The following is a 26,079-nucleotide window of genomic DNA, read 5'->3' as shown; positions in this document are numbered from 1 at the left end:
CCGCATGGCATTATCTGTTCACCTGCCCGTCCACGGGGTATGACCCCGGCCAGTCCCAGGAAGACACAAGATGTCCAAGTCAAATCTCTAAGCTGACCCACCCACCTCCCTCCTGGAGAGAGTCCAGAGCTAGCCCTCTCCCCAGGCCCCCCCAACAAATTCCACATGTGGATTCCCAAGTGGGAATGCATACATGAATCCAACAAAAGGATCTTCTCTTAAACCACCAAAAAGTCCCGCATTTTCTTCTTTGTGTTGACCCCTTCTAAGTACATAGGATACACACTAAAGCCCAGTGAGGATCTTGATAAAAATGGATGCATATGTCAACTGTTTTAAAGGACACACCCCCAGAGGTACAGAACAGTTCTGGCCTGCCTTTGCTGTGGGCCTCATTTTAATAAAGCCCCATGCACACTGACCTCCGGGGCCCCAAAAGGCAGTACAGTGTTACAGGACCCAGTCGCAGGCCCTGCCCTGCCCCTCCCATCCCCCCACACAGCTCCAGCTTTTCTAGGGGGTAGAAAAACCATCGAAGACGTGGAAAAACACAGGGAGGAACAAAAGTCCTTTTCATCCCTCCCCTCCCCCAGCTCCCCTTGTTCCATAACAATTATGAAAACTGTTGGATGGGATGGCATTTTGAACATTTACTGCATTCCGGCCAATAAATTCCAACGCGGGATCTGATGGAAAAGGCTCCCTTCTCCGGCCAGCTCCTGGCTCCCCCCACCCAGCTCGCGAGAGCCGTCATTCCTTCTTTCTTTACAACCCAACACCAGGGCCTGGCCAGGCCAGGCCCGCACTGTGCTCACAGGGAAAAACAACAGTAGGCAGACTGGAAAAGTTAATCATTACTTCTGTCTGCCTCTGTAATCTAATCTCTCTGGCTTTGACACACTCACTGTTCAGCCATCCCAGCCCTTTCACCCCCAAAGCACCAGGGCCTCCTAGGCCTGGGGCCTGCCCCAGGCCCTCCCCGTGAAAGAGGGATGAAGCCTCCCCCAGCCTACACTTGCCATGGCAAGGCCCCCTGGAGCCCACCATAAATCGCAATGGCTGCTCTGTGCTGTGTGCCCCATATTTCAGAGGACTCCGGGCCAGACACTCTTTTTGGGTTCCAATGTGGCTTGTATTACTTTGCAGAGAGCCAGGCTGCCCCCCAACTCCCACGCAAGGACACTCAGCACCCCCACTGCCATCCCTACCCTTCTCTCACTCCCCCTGCACCAGGGCTCACCCAGAAACCCACCCAGCTGCATCCAGGAGTGACGGCTGGTCTGACTTGCCCACCCCACGCGATCGATCCACACAGAGACACAAGTCACGATGGCCCTGCCCTATGACGGTGCCTCAAAAACTAAACATGGAGTCACCACATGACCCAGAAACTCCATTTCTGGGTATATGTCCAGAAAAGTTTTGAAGCGATTATGCACACACCCATGGTCATAGCAGCATTATTCACAACAGCCAAAGAGTGGGAGCAACCCAAGTGTGTCCACTGAAGGATGAATGAATAAAGACATAGACACACACACACACACACACACACACACACACACACTAAAAAAGAAAGGCAATTCTGACACAGGTTACAACCCGGATGAACCTTGAAGACAGTATGCTGAGTGAAATAAGCCAGAGGCAAAAGGTCAAATATGGTGCGATTCCACTCATATGTGGTACCCAAAGGAGTCAAGTTCACACAGACTGAAAGCAGAATGGTGGCTGCCAGGGGAGAGACGGACTGGGGGGGGGGGGTGAGGGGGGTGGCTAGTGTTTAGTGGAGACAGAGTCTCAGTCTGGGCAAGTGAAAAGGTTCTGGAGATGGACGGTGGGTGCACGGGGATGTGACGGACTTAACACCACCGAGCTGTGCACTCAGAAATGGTCAGGATGGATGGAGCTCCTGGGTGGCTTAGTAGGTGAAGTGTCTTCAGACTCTTGATCTCAGCTCAGGTCATGATCTCAGTTTCGTGAGCTCAGGGCCCTCCGTTGGGCTCTGCCATGGCACAGCCTGCTTGGGATTCTCTCTCTCTCTCTCTCTCTTCCCCTCCCCTGCTCACGCTCTCTCAAAATAAACTTAAAAAAAAAAATGGTCATGATGGTAAATGTTGGGTATATTTTGCCCAAAAAGAAGGGAAGGGGAAGGAGAAAGGGAAGGGGAAGGGGAAGGGAAAGGGAACAGAAGGCCCTACCTCTTCTAATGCTTTCTTGTGCTCCCCCGTTAACCTGCCTGCCTTAAGTACAGGGGATTCACTGGTGGGCTTCCGCCCATCACAAGGATAAAGGCCCCCTGGAAATGTATGCAAATGCTGATATGCAGACGCATTTTTACAGGGAAAGAAAGATTCCTCAACTTTCACTCATTCTCCAGAGGTTTGCAAGCCAAGAAATGTGAAGAACTATAATCTTTTTATTCAGTAGGCAAGAGGCCATTAGCTACCCACCACCTCAGCAACAGGGGGTCTCATTCTCACAAACCCTCAAATCCAAGAACCAGAGACCACACAGATCACAGGAGGTCTTGCAAGATTCTGGCATGGGGACTTGGAGAGACCAGGTCCAATCTCTTATACTTTGCAGACGAGGGGAAAAAAAAAACAAAAACAACGGAGGCCCCAGGACAGGCGTGGCCCTGGAGGCTGAAATCCCCACCTTCAACCACGGAAGCAGGCCAGCCTCTAGGGACAGGCACCTGGAGGGGGCTCTCCCTCCCACTGTCATTCTCCAGGTGCCCTCCCAGGACTCGGAGACCGGAGTTGGGGGTGGGGGTTGCTTCTGAATCTTTGCAAGCCCCTTACCCCAGGAAACCCCTCTCAGCGGGGTTTGAACTGTGACCCCACTAAGCTGGAGATGGGCCTATTTCTAAGAGCTGTACAACGCACCCAGCTTCTCCCTCTGGGTTACTCATTAATGAGGGGGAGGGGCTGTGCTGGCTAAGAGGCTGCCCTGGGGCGGGCGAGGTCCCCAAGCACTTTCTGGGCTGAGCAGCTCTTCAAAACCCTTTGGTGGCCTCAGAAGTTCATTCGGCCTACTGGGCAAGGCGACATTTCCAGCTTCTTGTTAGGTGCCTGGAAGCAGTGGAAGCCGGGATAGGGTGATGGGGACAACTATTTAACCTCCGAGTGGCAAATGCAGAAAGGTGAGTCCACAGAGAGCACAGCCTGGCATCTTACTGTTTCTGTTCCTGTTGAGCGACCAGCCCCAAGTTAAAAGTAAAAAGGCGACTCGAATGAACAAACCCGAGGGCCGCGAACAGTCCCTGGCCAGTTAACTGAGCTGTCTTCGGACAGAAACTCCCAACGTTGACAAGATGAAACTGGGGTTGAGATCAGTTCTTCCCTTTCTGCCCTGATCAAACCCCAAGCCAAACCAGCTCTGATTTGTTTCTGGCCAGTGAGGTTCCACAGCACAGTAGTAGATAAACTAGATAGATAAATTAAATGAGGGACCTCCACGAACAGAGCCATCGGGTCAGCCTGGGGGAAACAGGCAGGGACAGGATGAGCACGGAAATGAAAACACTTTGGTCACTGCATATTCGACCACCCTGTACAAAACCACCGCCAGGGGCCTCCTACATGGGGCCGGCATCTCAGAAATGGGCTTGACCATCAGACTGAAAATTCAAAAGCAAGAGTTGCATCTGCAAAAGCCCACAGGAGTTCTAAAGGGAAAGTCAAGCTCCAGGGCTTTGAAGATAGCCCACCTGCCCTGTGGCTGTCAAGACATTAAATACTATCTCTCCAGACATCTGTGTCTGGTGCCCACCCCTCCCCCCCCAAGCCGCCGCCGCCCCCCCCCCCCCCGGGGCTAAGCCAGTGCAAGGCTGGTCACCTCTGCTCCACACAGCACTCCCAGGTACTATACCAGGGTCTGGATTATAACTGTACCTCCTAAGGTTACTGCTTATTATCTTACAATCGGGGGCCGGCGGGGGGGGGGGTGATGGAGCCCGAGGAGACAGACCTCTGTTTATCCACAAGCTTTGTTTTATCTCAACTCTCGACAGACCACACAACCAAAGCAGAGGCAAAAGCCGATGACAGAAAAGCTCTTGCCAACCCGGCGTGCTCAGACAATCACCTCAGGGGCCCATCCCTGCACCTCTACCGCGTCTCACAACACCTACGGCCCGGCTCCGAGCCCAAGCTCCTTCTGTCCTGTAGAAATTGCCTGAGAAGCCGCCCTCTGTCTGTACTCCAGACAGAGCCAAATCCCGTGCAAGAAAGAGCCTCCACCTCGCTGACCCCAAAAGCCCTCCAGACAAACCCCTGCATGCTGCTCTTCGTTCCGGCTCTGGCAGCCCCAAACCTGCAGAGGCTGGCACATAGTAGGTGCTCAATAAATAATCACTATATGAATGAGCCGGAGACAGGCTGGCTTCTCCCAGAACAGGTGGTCCACCCAGCCTGACACCTCCCAGAGGGAGGTAAGAGGGAACCTGGCTGGGAGTGGAGCATGCCTTCCAGGCAGGGGTCAGCCAGAAAGGCCCAGGCCGTGTCCCAGTTCCCAGGGGAGACGGGCAGAGAGAAGCCCCTGTCCTCACCAACTTCCCAGCCAGCTGCGGCAGATCCGGAGGTGTTTCCAAGCCAGGCGCCGGCCCGGCAACCTCTGTGGGCACACCACCTGCCCACAGCATTCTGCCTTGGCGTCCTGCTCTGTTTGGACAAGTTACCCTCACCGAGTGTTCAACAATGCTCTTACACACCCCAGGGCTCTTGTTGTGTTATGAAAACAAAACAACGCACGTTAAGGAAAAAAAGCTGGGGTGGGGGACCGGAGTGAGTGGGGAGCAAGCAAGCCACACACAAATCTCTTTCCGACCTCCAGCCTAAAGAGGGCCCCTTAGCAGCATGGGTCAGGGCACTAGCCCCTGTCACCAGAACGATGAATGACATCGTCCAAGAGGGGACTCAGAAACCCAGAGATGAGTAAATGGAAACTGCTTTTACGCCCAGGACACCTACTTCTCCACACCACATGAGGCTGTGGCAAGCCCTCTTTCTGGGGGAAGCTTCTGGGTGACTGGGTGCAGTCCCCCCCAGGGCAGAGCAGAGCTGTACCAGGAGAGCTCTGAAGCCTGTTTCCCTCCACTCCTCACTAGCACCCAGGAAACAGATAGTCTCAGAAGGTAAGGAATTCCTGGGGGCTGCTGGGGTGGACACAGGACTCGCCTCGAGGCAGCCTTGACTTCTAATCTGCCCCAGGCCAGGCACCCGAGTTAGGGGAAGGCAACGCTGGGGTGGAACACTGCGGGCACAAACGAATTCTTACCCACCCCCTACCAAAAAGAGGTTTTTTTTCTTTTGCAAGTTAAAACGAAGCTAATGACCCTGGGTGGGGCTCAGTGTCGAGGACCTCGAGCAGCCAAACCAAAATTCGCTTCCAGCCAAGAGCTGCTTGGCCTCACCATTTGGGGAAGGAAGCTGAAAAAAATCATGAAAGATTCTTTAGTGAACCAGGAAATAAGGCTGCAGTTAACATTTCAACTGAAGGTGACCCTTCTGGTAAAATATTTTTTTAAATAATAAAAATAACATAAAGTTCTCAAACAGCCTCTTTCTTAAACAAAATGGCCTAAAAGTTCTCGTGGGAGTGGAAAGGAAGAAGGGGGGAGAAACCCACTCCCCTCCCCCCGCGAAAAAAAAAAAGGAAAAAAAAAAAAAGGCTGGCCTCATCTTAGCTGCTACCTTTCATGAACAACTTTTTTCTGGAGTTCTTATAGAAGGAAAGATGCAATGTCCTGTCTTATTCCCAGTATTTCCTGTTCGCTTACAAGGTGAAAGTTATCACTCTGTTTTAAATGACGGTCCTCAACTCCACAGAAAGTGCCTTTTTCCATCTGGGGTCCCCATTCCCAACACAGAATCTCCCCACCTCAGGATATAAACACTACCACGTCCTACACCTTTAAACGATTGGCTCAATTAAAACGGTTCGATCTCTTGGTGGCAGACAGGATCTCCGATGGTAGCTTCCCCACCCCAGATCCCCAAGGACACCCCATGGGGAGACGGGGAAGGGGCTGGGAGCAGCCCGGCGTGTTTGCGTAGAGCTGCCGCTGACAAAGAGAGTGTTGCTTTCTTGGTGTGTTAGCCACTAAATTGAGAACTGTGCCTCAGCAGTTAATAATATCTTCCCGCTGAAAATAGCCCAGAGAGGAAGCCTCTCTGTGACAGTAGGCACACAGCCAGCCTCTGGGCTAGCCATTCAATACTGAGCGAGGAAGATGGTAGGACCAGTGGTGACCTCCCAGCGGCCGCGGCGCACAGGATCCTTTCACGAGTCTCCTGCAAAGGGAGGGCTCCGGGGGAAGTCACCTGCCCACCTCTGCAGCCCTATAACCTCAGTGGGGAGGTCACATGGACCAGGGGCCTTGGGAGTAGAGCCAGGGAAAGGGTCTGGATCGCGGAGGAGGGGCAAGGGGTCAGGAGGCCCGGGACTTTGAGGGACAGCCCCTGCGTCACCCTCGGTCTCCAATCCCTGGGCTGGCGAGGGTGCAGGGAACCGGGCTGGGTAGACCAGGGGAAAATGGCATCTGGGGCAGAGCGGGAAGAAGTGCACTCACTTCCCCTGCAGAAAGGTCAGGCTCGGAAAGAACCACAGGGAACTTTCCTGCCTCTCATTTCTGCAACCTGCATGGAAAAGGGAAGGTCAAAAAAAAAAAAAAAAAATCAACACAGAGATGCGCCCGCTTCTCCCTGCTTCTTCAGGTAATAAGAGTCAGAGAGACAGGCTCCCAGCCCATCAAAGGTTCCCCCCCACCCCCAACCCAGGAGACCTCAGAAGTCCCTTGGCAACACGACTGTCTGTCAACGGTGGATCCCAGGCACCAAACACAAGTCTCTCCACTTTTAGTTTCTGGAATCACCGTTCTTGATTATCTAAAATATATTTAAAAGCCACCACAGGTCACTACTTTTAAAAACTGTGGTAAAATACACATAACATAAAATTTACCATTAGTGACACTGAGTGCATTCACAGAGCTGTGTGTAACCATCACCACTATCTAGTTCCAGAACACTGTTATCACCCCAAAAGGAAACTCTGTCCCACGGGTCGCTTTTACAAGGTCATTAACAACAGCAAAGTCAACTGGAGGAAGGTGCAAAGTTAATGCACCTTGTCAAGTTCTTACAATGCAGCAAAAATCTTATTTGAGAAGAGGCTCATTGAGCCAGACGCTCAAATTCTTCACTACGGGAGCAGACAGGGAATCACAGAAAACCTGCCCGGCCACCAAGAGAAGCCGCCAGAGATCCCCCACGGGGACACAGACCCCTCCTTCCCCTTCCATGAGGGGTTCCTCGACTTGTCGGCACACTGCCATCACCCGGGGAGCTTCAAAACATACCGATCCTGGGTCCCCACCCGCGGGGACTGTGATTCAGAAGATCCCAGGGTCTCCTGATGTTGGAGGCACATCTATCTGGCACTCCCACCCTGGGCCTTGTTTTCTCTCGCCAGGGTTGCTCGCACCTGCTTTGAAGTTGCCACTGCAGCGAAGGCAATCACAGCACTGGCGGGACCAATATTTTGGTGTAGTAACAGCAACAATAAAGATGCAGAGGAAGTCAAACTTGAGCATGACTTTGGCATGTCTTCCTTGTTCACTGCCCTACTGGCTCGGAGCTTGCCAGCGAGGTCCTATGGGTCTAGAAGGCCACCAGGCTACAGCCCGGCTAAGGGAAGGTCCAAGGCGAATGGTGAGATTTAATGTGCTGGACTTTACCCAGAAGCGACTCCGGACAGAACCCGGCCCTTACCTGGCCCCCTGCCCCTTTGCTGGGAGGCCCTGTTCTGCCTCAGTGACAGGATGCATGAGGCGGAAGCCCGTCCAGTCTGGCCAGGAGAGCAGCCCAGATTTGCTCCAGAGACTTTAAATGCTGTCTCCCTGCATTTAACCCCTGCCTGACTACCTCATTCTTTCCAGGACAAAGGGGGTTTCATCAGTGAGCCCTGATCCAGGGCCGGGAGCATGACCTCGAGCATTGCAAAAACCTGAGCTGCTGTCCAGGACCGGTCCTTCACTGGGGAGTAGGTGTGCAGCAGGTGAGCCGACAGAGGCCCGAGTCATTACACTGGCATTTAGGGAGATATGGGCTGAGTCCCTAGAGATCCAGACTGTCTGGATCTGGGGTGTAAGGGAGTGGGCAGGTAAGGAAGCTCACTCACAGTCACATGTGCTGGTCCATCTGACTCCCCCAAACATTAGAGACCTCAGCGAAAACCACAAGCTGCTCGTTCCCAGGCAGAGGAAGGAGACACAAAAACACGGCAACAGCCACCCGGGTCCCAAATTCCCAGTGTCCCATCGCCACTCCAAGCCAGACAATAAGGACTTGTTCACGGGTATCTGATGAACAAGATGAAGCAAACTTTCCTAAGCTCCTTGCTTTGAGCCTAAATTTACTACTTGGACGGAGCCGGAACCACATTTTCTGATTAGATAGATATTTTTGAAGACTCTTGTCTCTCTGAGGCAATCCAAGACGCCTGCAGGGACCAAAGAGAAGGAAGAGACAAGTTCCAGGAGTGGCCGCTGACCTCCCATCACCCAGAAGTGGCAACCAGAAGCTAAACAAAGGACAGCCTGCAAAGGAGTTGGCCTCCCTTAGGCTGGTGGGACGGCGTCTCTCCAATAAGCATGACTCTACGCAGCCAAGAGTTGGGGCTCCCTCAACGCCCCCCCAACAAGCCCCGCGAGACACGTCAGTACCTATGTCACCACTGCCTCCCAGCTCCTTCCTTGAAATCCACGGTGGCGTCTCTCTTCAAGTTTAAAGAAGTACAAAGTGTTGGCCTCCAATCCGTGTCCCAACCCAAGAAAGCACTGACGGCGGAGGCCCAGCCAGCTCCAGACATTAATACATACAGGAGGAGGCTGAAGGATGGGTCTACGGCTGAACAACCCAGAACCTGCAGGCGAGACGGTGCTCCTCCATCCGGCCCAAACCAGGACAGCAGACGAGCTAAACGAGAGAGCCCCACCGGGGACTCCAGATGGAGGCTGCAAACATGGCGGCTTGTAGCACATGCTTTTGATCACCAGGGAGACGGTGAAAGCTCCGGGAGCAAATCCTTCCCGCTCCCACCACCACTGAGCCGAACGAAGAAGCTTCCCCTCAACAGCAGACCTCTCCAAAGGTGGGTCTTCCTGGGCCAGGACACAGACACTCCAGCAGCAAGGGCTTATATTCTGGAGGTGCACGCCTTTGAAAAGGCACTGTCCGCCCAGAGCTTAACTAAGCGCTGCCAGATCCCAGTTCAGACCCAATGCACCAACACTCCGCCCCCGACCCCCAGAGTGCATACCCTGCCGTCCGCCTACCCCTTGGCCCATCCCACAGCCTGCCTGCGGGCACCTGCCTGCTCGTGTGTTCTGTGCACGGGATCGGCTATCTGTACGCCTGCAGCACACGCGTGCGCACACACGCACACACAAAACCATGCACCAAGCAATCCATCTGTCTCAGAGAGCCGGCTGTCAGAAATGAAAGTACAATCTCCTGGAACCGAGTCACAGCCTTCTAAAAATGTGCCGTTTTTCCCAGACTGAGGAAACTTGCAGGGGTGGGGTATGTTTCCCTGCAAGTCCCGGAGGCCTGGGCCTGTCGCCTCCCCGGCCAGACCCAAGCTGCAAGGCTGGAACTTCAAGTGCAGCCAGCGGGCCTGCTCCCAGGGCTCCCACCCGCCCACTCCCCTTCCTCGCACGAGAGGGAAGGGCCAGCCTTGGAGTCACCCCGGCAGTTCAGGAGGGGAATGCCTTTGAGCACACCCCCACCCCCACCTCCGAGGCACCACATTTTCACATTTGGCTGTTTTTTCTTTCCCTTCTTCCCTTGCCAAGAGAATCAAGCCCTGGCTCCCGCTCCCGACCTTCCTCCCACCCTAAACTGAGCCCCATTCATTAAGCCCGCTCTCAGCCAGGGCAGGACAGGAAGGAAAACAGCACACAGGGCCTGTGAAAGAGACACTCAGAGAGGTTATTTCAAGGGGGAGGAGGGGGCAAATCCTTCTGGGCGCGTTCACCGCTCCCCACCTTGATGCCCAGTGCCCACCCCCCCCTTCCTGAAGCAGGCTCCCACCTTCCAGCCTCTGCTAACCCCTTCCCCCACGCAGCCCTGTCCCACTCGGCTATGTCTCCACAGCCCCCACCAGCCTCACCCTCCAAGGTGGACACACCCAAGCCAACCCCCCCATGGAAAGATCAACTTGGGAAGGACGAGGTCTGGGCTCTCTCCATCTGCAAAACCCTCGTCCTGGACCCGGGCCATTAAACCATCTTTTCGGGGGCACTCTCGCCACAAAGGGTGTAGCCCTGGGTTTCTCTGTGCCCATCGCCTCCCCTGACACCCCCCAAACCACTGGGCGCCAACCCAAAACTCAAGTTCCTTCAATTTCCCCCCACAGCACATTATTAATAAGCTGTTCCAACTCCGAACGGAAAGAAGAAAGAGCTCAAACTTTGAAGCCTTGGGAATTAGTAAATTAAGAGCTAAAATTCAAAACAAATGCTCTTTCATGTGGAGGCCCCCTGGTCTTTTTCTTTTTTGCAGTTTTGTTAAACCATTCGATCCCTTCAGAGACAACCACTCCTCCTCCCAAGCAGCGCCTCAGTAATCTAAATGGTTGCAATTACCTTGGGGGGGTGGGGAGAGCAGTTAATAATTGTTTTACTCACCTCCCCCCCCCCCCCCCCGTCCCGGTTTCTTTCTAGGACTGGAATGGCTTTGGGAACAGAAAGCCCACCTAACTCAGATAGGGCTGCACGGGGCCGAGGAAGGAGATGCTCGGCTTGGTGTCGTCATTTCCTCCAGCAGACAAGACAGACAAGATGTTATCAATAAGACAACCCTTCCGAAAAGCCCCCTTTCAAAAGCTACCACTTCCCTTGCTTATTTCATGTGGTTCAAAAGGGCTGGGGCTCCTCCCTGCACATTGAGGATTTAAAAAATAAACCCATCGAACAACATCCTGAGTGTGTTATTTTGCCCAGACCCTCTCCTCTTCTTGGCCTTCTTTCTTTCAGGAACTTTCTCAGCCTTAGAAAGCAGAAAAGACGCAGTTCACCCGTTCCAGCATGTTCTCCCTCCTCCACCGCCGCGGTCCCCCCGCCCCTCCCCACACACGATGCCCCCGCCCCTCGCCGGGTCCCTCTTCTTCCTGCCCACTTCTCATTAGGAGCTTTGTGTAAACAATACCCTCTGCGGCAGATAAGTCAAGAGTATATATTGCCCTGAAATAAAAACAAACAAGGGTCTTCCTAAAGGCGTCCTCAGCAAGCTCCGTTCCTGGACAGGAGAGCCTGGGAGGGGCTGGCCAGGATGAGCATGACCATGGCCTAGAGGCAGCATCCAGCCAATAAGAGGTCACCTCACAAAAGAGGGCACACCACAGCAGCCCCCCCAGACGGTTCCATCTGAGCCGCCATGCTCCTCTGCCAACGTCCCAGAGGCAAGCAACGACAAATGCACGGAACCCTGGAATTTCTCCCCTACCCCTACCCCCCCCCCCAACCGGGTGACTCTCCCTCTTGCTTTAGCTGGCTCTTGGAAAATCCAGAGACGGCACACCGGGTGGGAAAATCAGGTAGAAATAGGATGTCTTTTGAAAAAGAGGAAAATGCTTCCTACTTACGTTGCTAATGAGCTCCTACAAGTTTATGACTCTCTTCTCATGCCCCTCAGGGGCAGTGATGCTCAGGCTACCTCCCTCATTCCCATAACCCTCCAGCACTGGCATTCCAGACCTTCCCTCCCGGGTAGCACTGCCAAGTCTCTACTGTCCTCAGTGCTTCCATCCTGTGGCTCCCGTCTCCGGATACGCGCTACAGAATCCTGCACTAAAGCTAGACTGGGAATTAAAACCTGCACAGAAGCATCAAGGACATCTGCGTTGAACTCCCACCCTACGCCTGGGATCTGTCTTCAACGGGTTCCCAAAAGGTGGATCGATCCCCTTTCAAGGCACTCCATGCACTAAGGGCAAGTGCAAGAAAGAGCTTAAGCTTAAACCCATGAACTAATGCCAAAGTCACCGAGCGGAAGCCCCCAGAGCCAGTAGCTGCTTTAACAATAACCATGAAACACAGCATCATGCCAGTCCCCGGCTGGCCCCCACTTCCTCAACAGAGCAGGCCCAGGGTCCTGATGCGTAAGGGACTGCAGAATGGCGAGCTCAAGGGCCAGAGTCGCCACGGATGCATCCAGTTCAAGCACATAAAAGTGAGAATTAATTCCAGACCAGCTGGGGTGGCAGAAGGCCACCCCGATTCCTCTCGTCTCCAGTCATTTCAAGAGGTCTTGAAACTGCCAGGGAAATAAGAGAAAATGTCTCACCTGAAAGCCCCCCAGGGGCCAGATAATTCGTTCCCCCTGTTTCAGCGGAGGAAGGCACAGCATCTGGACAGTCTGCTGTGGATGTGAAAAGGAGAGAAATAAATACACAAACAAATAAATAAAAACACCAAGATTAATTTTTAAGCACATTCTAAACAGCATTAAAGAGAAACCACACATTCCAAACAGCTGGGTCCCCACCGCGATGCTGATTATTAATGGTCTGCTCAGGCTTCGCTGCCCATCAGAAGACAGACCACAGCACCTTGTCACCGGTCTGGGCTCTGGGCAGCCAGTTAATCATTAGTCAAGTCAGGCTCGATCGCAGACTGGCTGGAATTTCTCTTTTATTGCAAGTCCCCCATTGAGGAAACCAGGTAGTTCCCAAGGTCAAAGGAAGCCTGGGCTCTGCTCTCAACCCCCAAGGTGAAGCCTTCCTGTAGATCCAGGGGCCTCTCTGCCACTCCCATAGACCAGTGTCTCCCTCATCTTGTTAGACTTCCCAGTTCTTCAGGACTTTCTCAAGACTGCCCTTGGGCTGAAGGGACTTTTTTCTCTTTTAACTAATGTATCAGAAGTATAATGAGGCATACAAATCTCAAGGACAACCCCATGGTGGGCGCCTGGGTGACTCGGCCAGTTACGCGTCCGACACTAGATCTCGGCTCAGGTCGTGGTCTCAAGATTGATGGGATCAATCCCGGGGTCGGGCTCTGCCCTGGCAGCACCGAGCCTGCTTGGGATTCTCTCTCTCTGTCTCTGTCTGTCTGTCTCTCTCTCTCTCTCCCCCTCTCTCTGCCCCTTCCCTGCTGGTGCTCTGTCTCCCTCTCAAAATAAATAAACATGAAAAAATTTTTGAATTAAAATAAAATAAAAAGAACCCAACGAATCTTACTCATGTGCACATCTGTATAAAGCCACCGGCACATCAGGACCAAGAAGAAGGCTCCCAGCTGAAGGGGAAATGTTCTACCTCCTTCTAGGCCTGGTCCAAACTCCTCTCTGGAAACCTTCCCGGGCAGCCCCAGACCTGCAAGGCTCCCTTGCCCTTGGTTCCTATAAAATTTTTCTGGCATCCAGCACTTGGAATTCCCTTCTGCCGACTTTGCTCATCTTTTACCTTCAGATCCTGTAAGCCCTAACCAGCCTATAAGCTTCTCTTCAACGTCTCTGTCACCCTCAGGTGCTTAGCACGGTGACCTAAACGCTAACGAGGCTAATGACAATTCTAGCTGAGAAACAGACTCCACAACCTCCCTCAGAGCAATTAAACCAAAACCTAATGCCCACGAAACACAACTAATTAGCCCCATGAAACAAAAGTACACAAGACCCTGAAAGCTCATCATGCATCACTGCCAAGGCCAAACTGAGGGCCATAATGAGAGGCCGGCTCCGGAAAGGGGCTTCGCGGCTCCACTGCAAGCACACTGGGTTAGATGGTTCAATTCCCGTCCCCCAACCACCCCAGGTCACCAGCAGGATGAACCCGGGGTGTGTTCTACCAGTTTCCCATTGGAACCACTTGGCCACGCTGGCAAACAGGAAGCCAATGGAAAGAGAAGCCCGGAGGCAAGTAAGCCCATTTGGAGTCCTTTATTTAGTAGCCCAGCAGCAGCCTTCATTCCCCAATAAAAGGGGGGGGAAGGGACTGAGCATGGCCTACCCAGGGCCCCCAAACCACATCTGGATTTCTGCTGCTTACCCCTCCAACTCTGAGATTCTCTCTCTAATCCCAGAACCTTCGGTCTCCCGCATTCTCTCTCAGGCTGGAAGAACAACTTTTTTTTTTTTTTTTTAATTTTTTTTTTCAACGTTTATTTATTTTTTTGGGGACAGATAGAGACAGAGCATGAACGGGGGAGGGGCAGAGAGAGAGGGAGACACAGAATCGGAAACAGGCTCCAGGCTCCGAGCCATCAGCCCAGAGCCTGACGCGGGGCTCGAACTCACGGACGGCGAGATCGTGACCTGGCTGAAGTCGGACGCTTAACCGACTGCGCCACCCAGGCGCCCCTGGAAGAACAACTTTTCAAGAATTCTCAACAGGGGCGTGGGGGGGGGGGAGCAGAGGGGAGGAGTGGGGGCCATATGCAGAGCAAGAGAGAAAAGACTGTGTGTGTAATCTCATTTTATCAGGATAAAGTGTAATTCCTAACAGGAATATACAGTTTTACAGGAGACACTTAATCAAATGGAAAACAATAGGGGAGTAGAAAATGGAAGCTGCTTATTAAATGGTGTATACCCTGCACTTTTTAAGCTACTTCGATGGCCTTCACCATGTTCGAGAGATAGGTTTTACCTACCCACAAGCGGAAGACACCCCCACATTAAACAGGAGGATGTATCCACGGCCACTGCCCCCTGCCTTCCTCCGGCTTTGGCTGGCTGAATCCCAGGGGCAAAGTGGGTTTCAAAGGAAGAGCCTGGCATCTCAGGGCAGAGCTGGGACCACATTCAAGGTGTCAGCCTGTCTCAGATCAAAGGTAAGCCAGCTCCGGCAACCACAAGCGTTTTTATGAAATGGTGCTCTGCCCTTCTGCAGAGCCTTTGATCTCAAGAGGGATTTACAAACATTAATTAGGCCTCCCCGCCACCTCTGTGAAGTATTAAAGTATACCTGTTGGACCCGCACCTTGGTAAACTGAGGCGTCACTGACTAGCCCAGGGGGCCACCCAGTGAGCTGGGCCGTGAGCTAGAGTTGAGCGCTCATCCAGCCCATCCCACAGCTCTCCCTCCCCAGGGGCCCAAGTCCTCACTCTTCCCTGCAGGTAGTTAGGCCCAGACGGCCTCAGCATCCAGACTGGCCTCCTCAAGCTACTGCAGGGCTCGTAAAGGTCCAAGAGGCCACACCCCCCGCCCTCACCCAGAGACAGAGGTCCAAAGCCAGTGTCTCAGCCTCTGCCTGTGTCCCCAGCTCTCCAGGGCCCAGGATGCACCCACTCTAGGCTCTAGGCCATTCCTGGCTCTTATCCACCGTTAAACATTACCAAGCACCCAGTAAGTGCTGGGTTCTCTGGGAGAAAAAGACAGTCCTTGAAGACGCAAGCCTGGGGACCAGCCAAGGAATGAGCTGTACAAGGAGCACAAGGTGAAGGGGCTGGGGATTCTATTCCTCTCACCAAGAGAATGGTTCCAGGAGAGCTCAGATATTCCCGTCAACATAGTTCTGAGCTTCCCAAGAGCCACCGGGGCCCAAGGAGCCCCAGCCCCGCTCCCCCAACCACACGCTCAATGTCCCAGCTCTGCCCCAATCCACAGCTGCCATGAACCCTGGTTAGAGCACAATCCACTGCATGGGAATCATCCACATTTTCAGGCAGGCACATCATTAGGCCTGTAGAATGAATGAACGAACCAATAAATGAGCAAATGAATGAATCATCTAACTCTTAACTCTTTGATCAACTAGATTTACAGAGGCCCAGAGAAATTAGGAGACGGTGAGTTAAGAGGTAAAAGCAGGCCTAGATCCCAGACTTCTCAACTACCCTTTGGAGGTTTGATCTACCAAATGGGTGCTGGTCACCTGGGACCCTGGCCCTAGCAAATCCAGTGTCCCCAGCAACATCCTCAACTCCAGCCATTCTGGGAAGTCTTGCACACCATCAGATGCAGAGGACACAGGGAGCAGGGCCCACATAGCAACCCCTCAGCATCCCCCCCGCCCTCCACAACATAAGTTCTACTTTCGAACAGCATGTTCCTATCCCTTGCGGGAGAGGAAGGAGCCTTCTTGACTTCAGATAGTCACAAGTCACAGCCACCTTGCCCTTTGGTTCAGGTATGTCTAACCCTTCCCGGAAGATCCTACTGGTTTGGGACCGCCTAGCACCCAGGTCCCTTCCCCAGTTCCCTTCCCACCACCTCTTCCCAAGCTGGAGACTTCACAGAAGGGATTCCCTTCGCTGTGTAGCCAGTTAAGATTTTAACAGCTGTCCATTATAAAACCTGGCTCCTGGTTCTCACCTAGTCACCCCAGACCAAAACTTCAACCTGGGGCTCACACACTCAAGAAAGCAAGGAGCTGATCTGAATTTCCCAGCCAAGTACTCTCCTCCCATGTACAAGGTGAAGATGAAAAGCGGGGGCAGCATCCCATCTGTGTGTGTGACCTCAACGGCCCTGGCCCTGGCCACAGCAGCCGGCAAAACCGGCCCCAGACCTGTCCCTAGCCCCACGGTTCCCAGACCTGGCTGCCCTCCAGCAAGTCGGGACAGTTCCTTCCACAGGGGCATGGCCTGTACCACCTCACGTCCTTCCACGACAGGGCCTTTTCTCATTCCCTTTCTTGTTTTGTTTTAAACAAAACGTTTTGGGTGAGTAACCAGCTGTTTGAGTTTCCGATTGGCAGGTTAATCACTTCCTATTGGCTGATCTGGAAAACTTTTTCTCCCCCTTGGAAATGGCACATTCCTGTCTTTGTGGCTTCTCTGTTTACACACATTTTGCTACCTAATGTCAACACTTGCTAATGAATAAATATATCACTCCACTCACTGCAAATGAGGTCCTGGCCTGGCAGAAGGACCGCCTGAATCCTGCGAACAGATTTATCCTGATATCTCTGCAGGAAACCCGGGAGAATTGCGGCCCTTCTGGTCTACAGTTTTAGGGGGTTTCTGGGAGCATTTATTCACCCCCAGCAATCTTTACTCCTGGGGCCAAGGTGACCGGTCTTTCTCTCTTGCAAGGAATCCCTCCAGATTGGAAGGCTACAGAAGGAGAAACAAAAACGGGGCAGGCGGGGATGGCCCCTTACAGAGCAAACCTCATGAAAGAATTCTGGGTCCTGATGCCAAAAGCCCAGTCAAGTTACATTCTTTGAGAAAACAGAGCTTGGGAATTTCAGTTAGCGTTTGTTACAAATACAGAGAGCCGGTTATCTCCTCATTAATGACCATTTATCTGGTGTTTTGTAAATCGAAAGCAAAATATCACATGCTTTGCAGGCCACTTATTAGACAGGCACCGGGCAGGCAGCAACGCCTCCCGACTTCAGGGAGCGGCGGAGTCCCGGGGGGGCTGGCTGCAGAACATGGGCTTTGGTTACACCGTTCATTAAAGTATTTAATTTATGACAACGCCCCAGCAAAACTTTTAATTAGTGGGGGGAAAGGCCCAACAGCCAAAACTCATGAGGCGGAAGGACTTGTGAATTCCAAGACAGAAATGGGGCCCAACCCTTCACTTCTCCTTCTCCCAGAACCTTGGCAAAAGAAAGATGTCACAAGGGTTGCATTTTTCAGGCATCAGTATACAGGCCTGAAGACCGAGGTTAACAATCCGTACTCCTCAGCTAGGGCATCTCCCGCTGCTTTAAGAAGGCGCTCTGGGACAGTGGGGCCCATCCCTGGAGGCACTGCCAAAGCCCCGTTCTGCTGACCCCTGTGCCCCGTGGCACTGTTACCTCCACAGGATGAGCCCCTGCACTGCCAGCTAGAAGCTGAATACAGACAACCGCCACAGGGCTGGTGCCAGTCTCAAATGGGCTTTTGCTCTGGCCCTGGGCCATCTAGGGACAAAGCAACAGGCAGGCAGAGTTATGCTAAAAACCTGCATGGTCCCGAGCTCGAATTCTGAGAAAATGCGGGCCAGGGCTGACTAGCAGGTGTCAGAAGCACAGAACACCCAGCAGGACGCTGTTGCCTTTACTTCTCAGATTTTCTAAGCTCCTACTTCAAACCAAGACCTGCTCTGCACCTTTGAAACGGGCTTCCCTCTGTCATCAAATTATCCACTCTTCTCACGGATTCTTCTGGCACTCACAAAACTCTCCGAATTCTCCCATCAACCTGTCCTATTTGGCTCTCAAGACACTTCTTCGTGGATCAAATTCCACATGTTAAAGCTGAGCCAATTTGGTTACAGAGCGAAAATACACAAAAGAGGAACAAAAACATCTTTGCAAAAAAGAAAATCATAGTAGAGAGATAGATCTACACACACACACACACACACACACACACACACACACCCACTCCAGCCACAACAAAAACAGAAAAATCCACCAAATTTCCAACAGAGGAAACCCAGAACCACCTCGGGGCAAGCCCAGCGCCTCCCCAAAGCCGCTGCCTAGACATAAAAATCCGCGTTCTAGAGGCTCCATTTCTAACTTGAGATAGGAAGGGTATTTTTAAAATCATCTACTCACCAGTTGGTTTGAGAAAATCCATCGGGTATCTGGAGTAAGGAGGAGGGGGAGACTCTGGAATTAAAAAAGTAAGAGAAAATAAAGGCCGAGCCATGAGAAAGAGAGATAGAAACTTATGATAACAGAGACATTCTTTTAGCCCAACTGTTTGTCTTAGCTGTGGGGGTTGGAGGCAGGGCCGCGAGGCGGTGATTGCCTTGATATTTAGCTGTCAGATAAACAAAAGAGGCCGCCTGGCGCCAGCCTCGGCGCTCAGCTCCTCCACGTCTGCAGCCGCCGCCGCCGCCGCCGCCGCCGCGCTCCGCCGGCCCGGCTGGAAACCACCGGCTCGGGCCGCGCACTTCACAGTTCACGGGGCGGGGAGCGACAAAGCCCCCTCCCCGCCCCCGCCCCCCAGGGGTGCAATTCACCCCGCCCGCCCCCCTCCCGCCGCACCGCTGCACGCCCGCGCAGAAACTCGGGGATCCCCATTCCCAGCCCACCCGGGAGACGCGCCCCAAGTGCGCTGGTGAACTTGGGAGGATCTGTGGGCGCCCGAGGTACATCCCCCGCTGTGCACAGAGACGTGGAGAAACGGGAAGCAACAGAGGAGGCTGGGAGGAAAAAGACAGGGAGGCTGGGGTCTCAGAGGCGAAGCCCAGGCCCTGGCGCAATAAAAGGGCAGCAAAGGCACAGAGGAGCTGGGGGCAGACCATCCTATAGTCCACTGTGTGCTTTACTGAAAGAAAGGAAAAAGTTGGGGACACCCAACTTCTGATCGCTTGCTCTTTTCCATCCTGGCTGGCTGGCTTGAGAGCGGGTATCCAGTCCTGCCTCCCATCCTAACCTTCTTTGCCCCAAGACCCCAGAGCTGCGGGGCCGGGGAGTATCCCGACCTGACTGTCCTTATTTACTAAAGGAGCAGAGACTTTCCAGCCTCTACAACTCGCTTCTCCCAACCTTCCTCGGCGGGCCTGGCCCGAATCCAACTCGGCCACACACCTCAGTGCTTTTCCGGGTGCAGGGGAGGCGTGACCCCCACTTCTCTCTGCACCGCCTAGCTGCTGTGGAAATGAAGGCATTTAAATTTTGAGCCGCGTGTCTGTGGAGTGCGTGCACAAGCTGTGCCCACAGCCCACCTCGGGGCAGCAGAGGAGAAAAAACTGGAAGGGAACCCCCAGGGAATGCCCTTGCAGATTCCCCTTGTCCTTTCTCTACTTTTGTCCCTAAAGGCTCTTCCCAGGAGGGGATGTACACCGCCCCCCCTCCGGAGAGGTGGCGGCTGCACACACATACACACACAGCCCGGGAGAGTGGGGGTTCTTCTACCACTTGCGCGCCAGGGGGAGGAGGCAAGAGGGTGGGCGCAGAATAACTTCTTACCTAGTTCGCAGAGTCGGCTAAGGTGATGGGGGTTGCAGCACACCAGCTCGGGGTTGATCTTCCCGTAAGATTCACAGCAACACAGCCTCTTGACTTCCGAGGAATGCCTGAGATCCGGCCACCTGAACACTTTGCACAGCAGGAGGGGGAGCGAGTAGGACGAGGGCGGCTGCGCGGGCTGCGAGCCGGCGGGCGCCCCCAGGCCCAGCCTGCAGTCCAGGCGACCGGGCAGCAGGAGGCACGCGGTGCGCGTACCGCCGCGGGACTCCACGGCCTGGAGCAGGAGCTCCAACTGCCGTTCCTTCAGTTTCTTGAGCACCGAGTGCGTGAGCGCCTTCAGATCAGCCTCGGCGCCCCCGGCCGCGCCGGCGCCCGTGGCTGGGGGGTGGGGATGGTGGTGACCTTTGGCACCTCTGACCGCCTTGCCCAGGCAGCAGCCAGCCCTGCCCGCGCCGCCGCCACCGGCCCCATGCGCCCGGCCGTCCGTCGCCCCTTCTCCCCGCAGCTCGCCTCCTCCTCCGCCTCCCCCCGCGCCCTCCTCCTCGTCCTCGCCGCCGGGCGCACGGCTCCTCCAGAGACGCCGGACGAGCGCAGATCGTTTGGTCCTGAACATGCGGGGCGAGGAGGCAAGGAGAAAAGTCGTTTGCCGGCTAAGGAGCGAACATGACCTCCGCACACCATGAAGAAGTCGGGCGCCGAGTTGGGGCAGCAGGCGCAGGCGACAGCAGCAGCAGCAGGGGCCCGGGCAGGAGCGGCGGCGGCCCGAGGGGCGCTCCGTGGCATGCGCCAGTCTCCCGGAGGCCGGGGCGCGCGCGGGGGCCCGGGGGCGCCCGCCGGGGCTCGGGGGCCTGCGCTCTGGCTGCCCCACCCCGCGCGGCCCGCGCCGAGCGCGGCTCTCGGGCCCCGGCGCACCCCGGAGGAACGCGGCCGCCGCTTCCCTGGGGGCGGCGAAGCCTGCCCCGGTCGGCGCCTCCCAAAAAAGAGGCCCCCCCGCAGCGGCTCCCGAGTGTCGGGCTCGCCAGCCTCGGCTTCCTACATGGAAGATCCGCGGGGGCAAAAAACGAAAAGGCTTTCGGCTGGGCTGCTGGAGGGAGGAAAAAGCCTCTCTCCCCCTTGCTAAGCAACTTAATTTGGGGGTGGGGAGAAACAGGCAATTAAAAAAAAAAAAAAAAGCAGGCACGCGATTTATTTTTTTCCTCTATATCCTTAGTAACCGGATCTCCTCGAATTCCGTGCACACGAAGACTTGGAGGAGGGGGCCGAGTGGACTTCACCCCACATGAGATGTCTGGCGAAATGAGAAGGCTCTCAAAAAAATCTAAGAACCAAATATGCAAAGCCCAAAATGAAAAACACCACCTCCTCGCACCCCCAGAGGTCTGGGGGCGTCCGGCTGGAGCTGGGGTTTAAAAAAAGAAAATGTTTACAAAGTAGAACAAGACGTTTGAGGGGTGGAAAAAAAAAACGTATCCACGAGTTACATCCCCTTTTTTCCTTGCAGAGCCCCGCTGGTCTTCCTTTCCTTTTCTTCTGCCAAGGGAAAAAAAAAATCGTATATTTTTTTAATCCACAGAAAGCTCTGGCTAGGCTGCTTCAATCCTCGGCATCTGCGTGTTTGGGGGGAGTCTGGTCTTTCCTCCTGCGCTCCCGGGGGCCCCGGTCCTCGGCGGGGACTTCCTCGGGGCTGGCGGGGGCACAGGGGCAGAAGATGCTGCGGCGGCGGCTGCGCCCGGCGGGGCTGACAGCGCGGGGGAGGGCGGCGCGGCGGCGGCGGCGGCGGCGGCGGCGGGCCCCTGGCGGGTCGCGCGCTCTCGCCCTCCTGGGCGCAAGCTGCTCACTAATGCGGGGGCCGCCGGCGTCCCCTCCCCTGGCCGCGGCTGGCCGCCTGGACTCCCCGTAGGAGCTGCTCGCCCCGACCCGGCTGCGGCGGCAAGGAGGCCCGGGTGTCCTCACGCCGCCTCCTCCACCGAGACTCTCCTCGTCGCGCCCGGGAGCCTCCTTGTCCCCCGTCCGCCCTCTCCTGGCGCTCGGGTCCTTCTGCCGCCGCCGGAGGCTCGCCGCGCCGCACTCAGGGTCTCCGGGGCCGGACGCTCGGCAGCTCGGCGCCGGCGGGCTGGCTCTGTCTCGGGCAGCTCTCTCCCGCGCGGCGAGCGGACCGAGCACGGCGCCCGGCTGGCTCGGCTGGCGCGGCTCGGGGACAGGCTGCTCCGTGCGCCGAGCGAGTGAGCGAGTGTGCCCGCGCCTCGCCGCCTCCCGCAAGGCCTCCCGCCCCCGCCCCCTTCCCTCCCCCTTCCTCCCCCTTCGCTCCCCCGCCCCCAGCCGCCGCCGCCGCCGCCGCCTCCTCCCCGCCCCCCGCTCCCCCCCCTCGGGCCCTCTGCTCTGCTGGTTCCACTGCGCAGTGGCGCGCCCGGCTCCGGCCTCGTCACGTGGCCGTCTAGACACCCTGTCGCTTTAAAAAAAAAAAAAAAAAGCGATTGTGTTTCGCAAACAACAGATCGGGTTTCTAAAAGCTATTTCTCCCCCCCACACACACCCCCGCCACCGCCACCCCCTCCCCGGTCTGCAGAAGGGGTACCACTCGGGGGGTGGGGGTGCGGGTAAAGGTGGGGAGCTGAGGAGCTCCCAGAATCGACGGAGACCTGGCCGGATCAGAGGAGAAATGGGAAAACCCAAAAGCACCGAGCGGGCTTCGCCGGAGGGTTTTCAAGCGGAACGAACCGGTCGGCGGCCCGATTTAGACGCAGCCGGGGGAGCTTCGCAGCGGCTGTCCCGCGCGCGCTCGCCCTAGCGCTTCATTCATTCGTTTTGTTTTAAAGGCCCTGGCGGCGGATCCCCTGGCCGCGCTGGAGGGAAGGGGGAGGAGAGCGCTGTCTCCGTTTTAAAAGACATTTACACCGGACTGGACCGCGGCCCTGGGAAGTGTGCGCTGGAGGGAACAGCCGGGCCGCCGAGGGCGGGGAGGCGGCGCGAATGTGACCTCAGCGGCGGCCGCGCGCTCCCTCCCGCCCTCTCCCGCTCCGGGCTCGGGTTTCTAGGACTGCCTGGAGAAGTGTGTCTTGTGCACAGCTCTGGAATGCATTTGGCCGGCTGACGAGCTGCGAGGGGCAGCATCCAGGCGGGAGAAGGGGCGGGGGCGAGGTGGGGGGTGGCTCTCCGGCCCCGCCGCCGGCAGGTTTCCTCCGGAGCCCGGAAGACCTCCGGCACCCCGCCTCCCGGCGCGGGAAGGTTACCTTTCCGAGCAGACCTGCCTAGGGCATGCATATGCACGCACGGCCTGTTTCTGCGCCCTTCTCGGCTCCGTAGCGTTCAAGGTGCTCAGGGTCATAGAGTTTAGCCCCTGACCCCAGGTTCGGGAGAAGCAGAGACCCAGCTAGCAGATTACGGCAAGGAAATGGGGTAAGGCCTTGGTAGGGCACACGACCGGAATGCGTTTATTTCGTGAAAACTGATGGTACTGAGAAAAGAAATGATTTAAATATATACGCATCACTGTTGACGAGGCCACTAGTTGGCATGGTGATCTAACCTCACAGATTATTCAGTGAAATAAAAAAGATTTTTTAAGGGATTTACAATTGTGATATCAGGACAACAGTGAACCTCATTGGGGATGAGATGAACGACGAATCTTCAGGAAAGGTGCGATGTACTATTTTCAATATCCCAGTTAAATTATACCTTCTTAGAAGGAAATGGGACAGATTAATTTTAACTTTACAGTTCAGCCCCCTCCCCTCCAGCAATTTAAGAGGCGCCTGACAGGCAGTAGATGCTTAATAAACATTGAGGAACCAACATAGGATGCAAAGGGGGCATTTGGACTGCTCCCCCCTGATCTAACAAAAGCACCTTTGGAGATAAAAATGTGAGAGAAAATCAGCAATGTTGCTTACACCATCAGCTCCAGGCAAGAGACCCCTGAAGCTTGTTGACTTGTAAGACACAGGGGTGCCGAGCAGTGTAGAAATGTATGTAGGACAGGGCAGAAGCTGGCATTCTAAACGTTTACTTTGTAAGGCCACATAGCTGCAATTGTGTGAGGTCATAATTTTATTGTAAATAAAAATGTTGCCTAGTGAAAAGGGCATTGAGACCGCGTGTGTGTGTGTGTGTGTGTGTGTGTGTGTGAAACTTTGTAAAGAAGCACCTTGCAAACTTGCAAACACAGCAGCAAGAAAGCCCCAGGAAGAAATGGATGAGTGGCTCTGGTTGATCCCAGACAGAAATAAGATTTCTGGGAAATACACAATATACTCCCCTTAGAAAGACTTATTAAGAATCCCAGGCTAGACGTCAGAAAACCTGATTCCAGGCTGGGGCTCTGCCCTCACTGGTTAACTAACTTGCACCAGTGGTTATCCTCACGTTTGGCCTCGGCCGTATACTTGGCAGGGATTAAAAAGCTTTCTGGGCAAGTTTCCTACCCTCACAGGGTCCCATTCCCTCTCTCTGCTCTGGGCCTCCCTACACGATCTTTGCTTTTCAAGAGAGGCTAGGCTAGGCTGCAAAGTGACAAGGACATAAATAAGGGAAAGCAAATGTCATAATTCTAATTAAGCATCTTGGCTAAATGGAGAAGCTGAAGACTCTTTTAGAAATCTGGCCAATGGTGCTAATAGTCTGTGATGAGAGGCCAGAGCACACACAGGGCAGGTAGATTTAGTGGGTGTTTCAGGAGCTGAATCTGACATCACAGCTTGTCTGAGTACAGCATGCATATACTTGCAGAGATATGTTCCCATAGAGTGTAATTGTGGGTGTTTTAATTCAGGCGTCACCTCTCTCTTACCCTCTGTCCACAGCTTTCCTCCATTTTACTACCCGACGTAGATGATGGCTGGGATGCTGGGCAAGTAGCAGCAGTGATTGGTGCTGCCTTATGGCTCCCTGACATCCCCTGAATCAGTTAACATCCCAAGCCTTCCTGAGAGCCAGCCCCGCCCCACTGCATTCTTGTCCCTTTCCTTTCCAAGAAAGAAGCCAGCCCAGGGAGGAACTCCTGGCTGGCTGGTGTGCCTAGAAAGGGAGTTCCTTTCGTCTCCACAGGCACAAGCGAGACTGACAAGCACCCCGTTTCAAGCTATTCTGATCCTTAAAAAAAAAGAAAGAAAGAAAAAGTTTAGAGTTCACCCAACTATTGTGAATGAGTTTGATTCTAATCATTTGCTGGCAGGGAATATGGGATAAAATATCTCATTTGCAGTGGTTTATTTCCTGTTGTGGCTTCTATTTTCATCTTTTAGTCACTTTGGTGATAGTAATCAAACCCTAATCATGGTGCAGCCACCAGTCACAGAGACCAAAATAACTTGCAGCAGCGTTATGACAAACAAAGATGGACTCAGCTAAAGACCCGGCTACTTAATCACTGGCCACTGGCACCGGGAGGACGGCGGGGGCTGCCACTCGACCGACCGTGGGCGAAGCATCTAGTTGAGGGAGGAAGCCGGAGGGAAGTTGCTCCCCAGCAGGCAGGGCCCCAGAGTACACGAGGAAGGGGAGCTATGCTAGCCTGGAGGAAGCAGAGGACAAGCAGGTGAACTCCCCACAACTGTCAGGGGACAGAAAAAGGGAGCAAAAGAGCATCTGCAAAGGCCACACCTACAAGCAACGCTCAGCAAAAGCCAAAAGCACAAACAAACAAACAAAAAACCCTCCTGCCTGAGGAAGCCAGGCTTCTTCCTTGCAGTACTTTTCTCATTTCCAATGGTTCTGGGAAGAGAGGGGCAGAGAGGCCCCGAGCACATGTGGGTGTGTGTGTGCAGGCAGGGCTGAGGACAGGGGTGAGGCAGGGCTGAGGCTTTGCTCTTGCAGAAGCCAAAAGAAGAAACCATTGAAGGGGCCAAAAAAGTGCTGGAAAATATCGACATTTCTTGCACAACCGTCCCCTGAAAAATGTGTGAGTGAGCTCTAAACCATCCTGGGCTGGCAGCATTACAAATGGAAGCAATGGTTCATGAACGGAAGATGGCATGAGTGAGGCCGATGTGGCCATCAGCACTTCTTGGCTTATCTTAGAAGAACAGGAACGTAAGTGAATGAAAATGCATCTAATTCACAATCGAATAAAGATGCTCATCAAATATTCTCGTAGTACAGACATGCTGTCAGCTGATCCGTAACATTTGCCAGGTGGCTGTGCAGGGAGGGCCCTCAACTCAGTACAGGGTGCTGGGGGAAGGGGCAGGATGAAAAGAACATTG

The 26,079-nt window shown here is 54.5% G+C and overlaps 1 protein-coding gene across 2 annotated transcripts in view; it reads right to left on the bottom strand.

Moving 5' to 3' along the window:
• The window catches only part of SMAD7 (SMAD family member 7), a 29,932-nt gene extending 9,285 nt beyond the window's left edge, over positions 1-20,647 (bottom strand). The window contains exons 1-3 of one of the 2 annotated variants that reach the window (XM_030336397.1): positions 19,877-20,647; positions 18,515-18,568; positions 12,354-12,428 (exon numbers count right to left, since the gene is read on the bottom strand). In XM_030336397.1, the coding sequence (XP_030192257.1) occupies positions 12,354-12,428; positions 18,515-18,568; positions 19,877-20,489 (742 nt within the window). In that variant the 5' untranslated portion in view covers positions 20,490-20,647. The remainder of the gene's footprint in view (positions 1-12,353; positions 12,429-18,514; positions 18,569-19,876) is intronic. The other variant, XM_030336398.1, reaches the window with a different exon arrangement.
• Positions 20,648-26,079: the final 5,432 nt, after the last annotated feature.

The sequence above is a fragment of the Lynx canadensis genome, chromosome D3 (genome assembly GCF_007474595.2).
Source record: "Lynx canadensis isolate LIC74 chromosome D3, mLynCan4.pri.v2, whole genome shotgun sequence".
NCBI lineage: Eukaryota > Metazoa > Chordata > Mammalia > Carnivora > Felidae > Lynx > Lynx canadensis.
The sequence above is the reverse complement of the archived record's forward strand: the minus strand, read 5'-3'. Positions and strand labels throughout refer to the sequence as shown.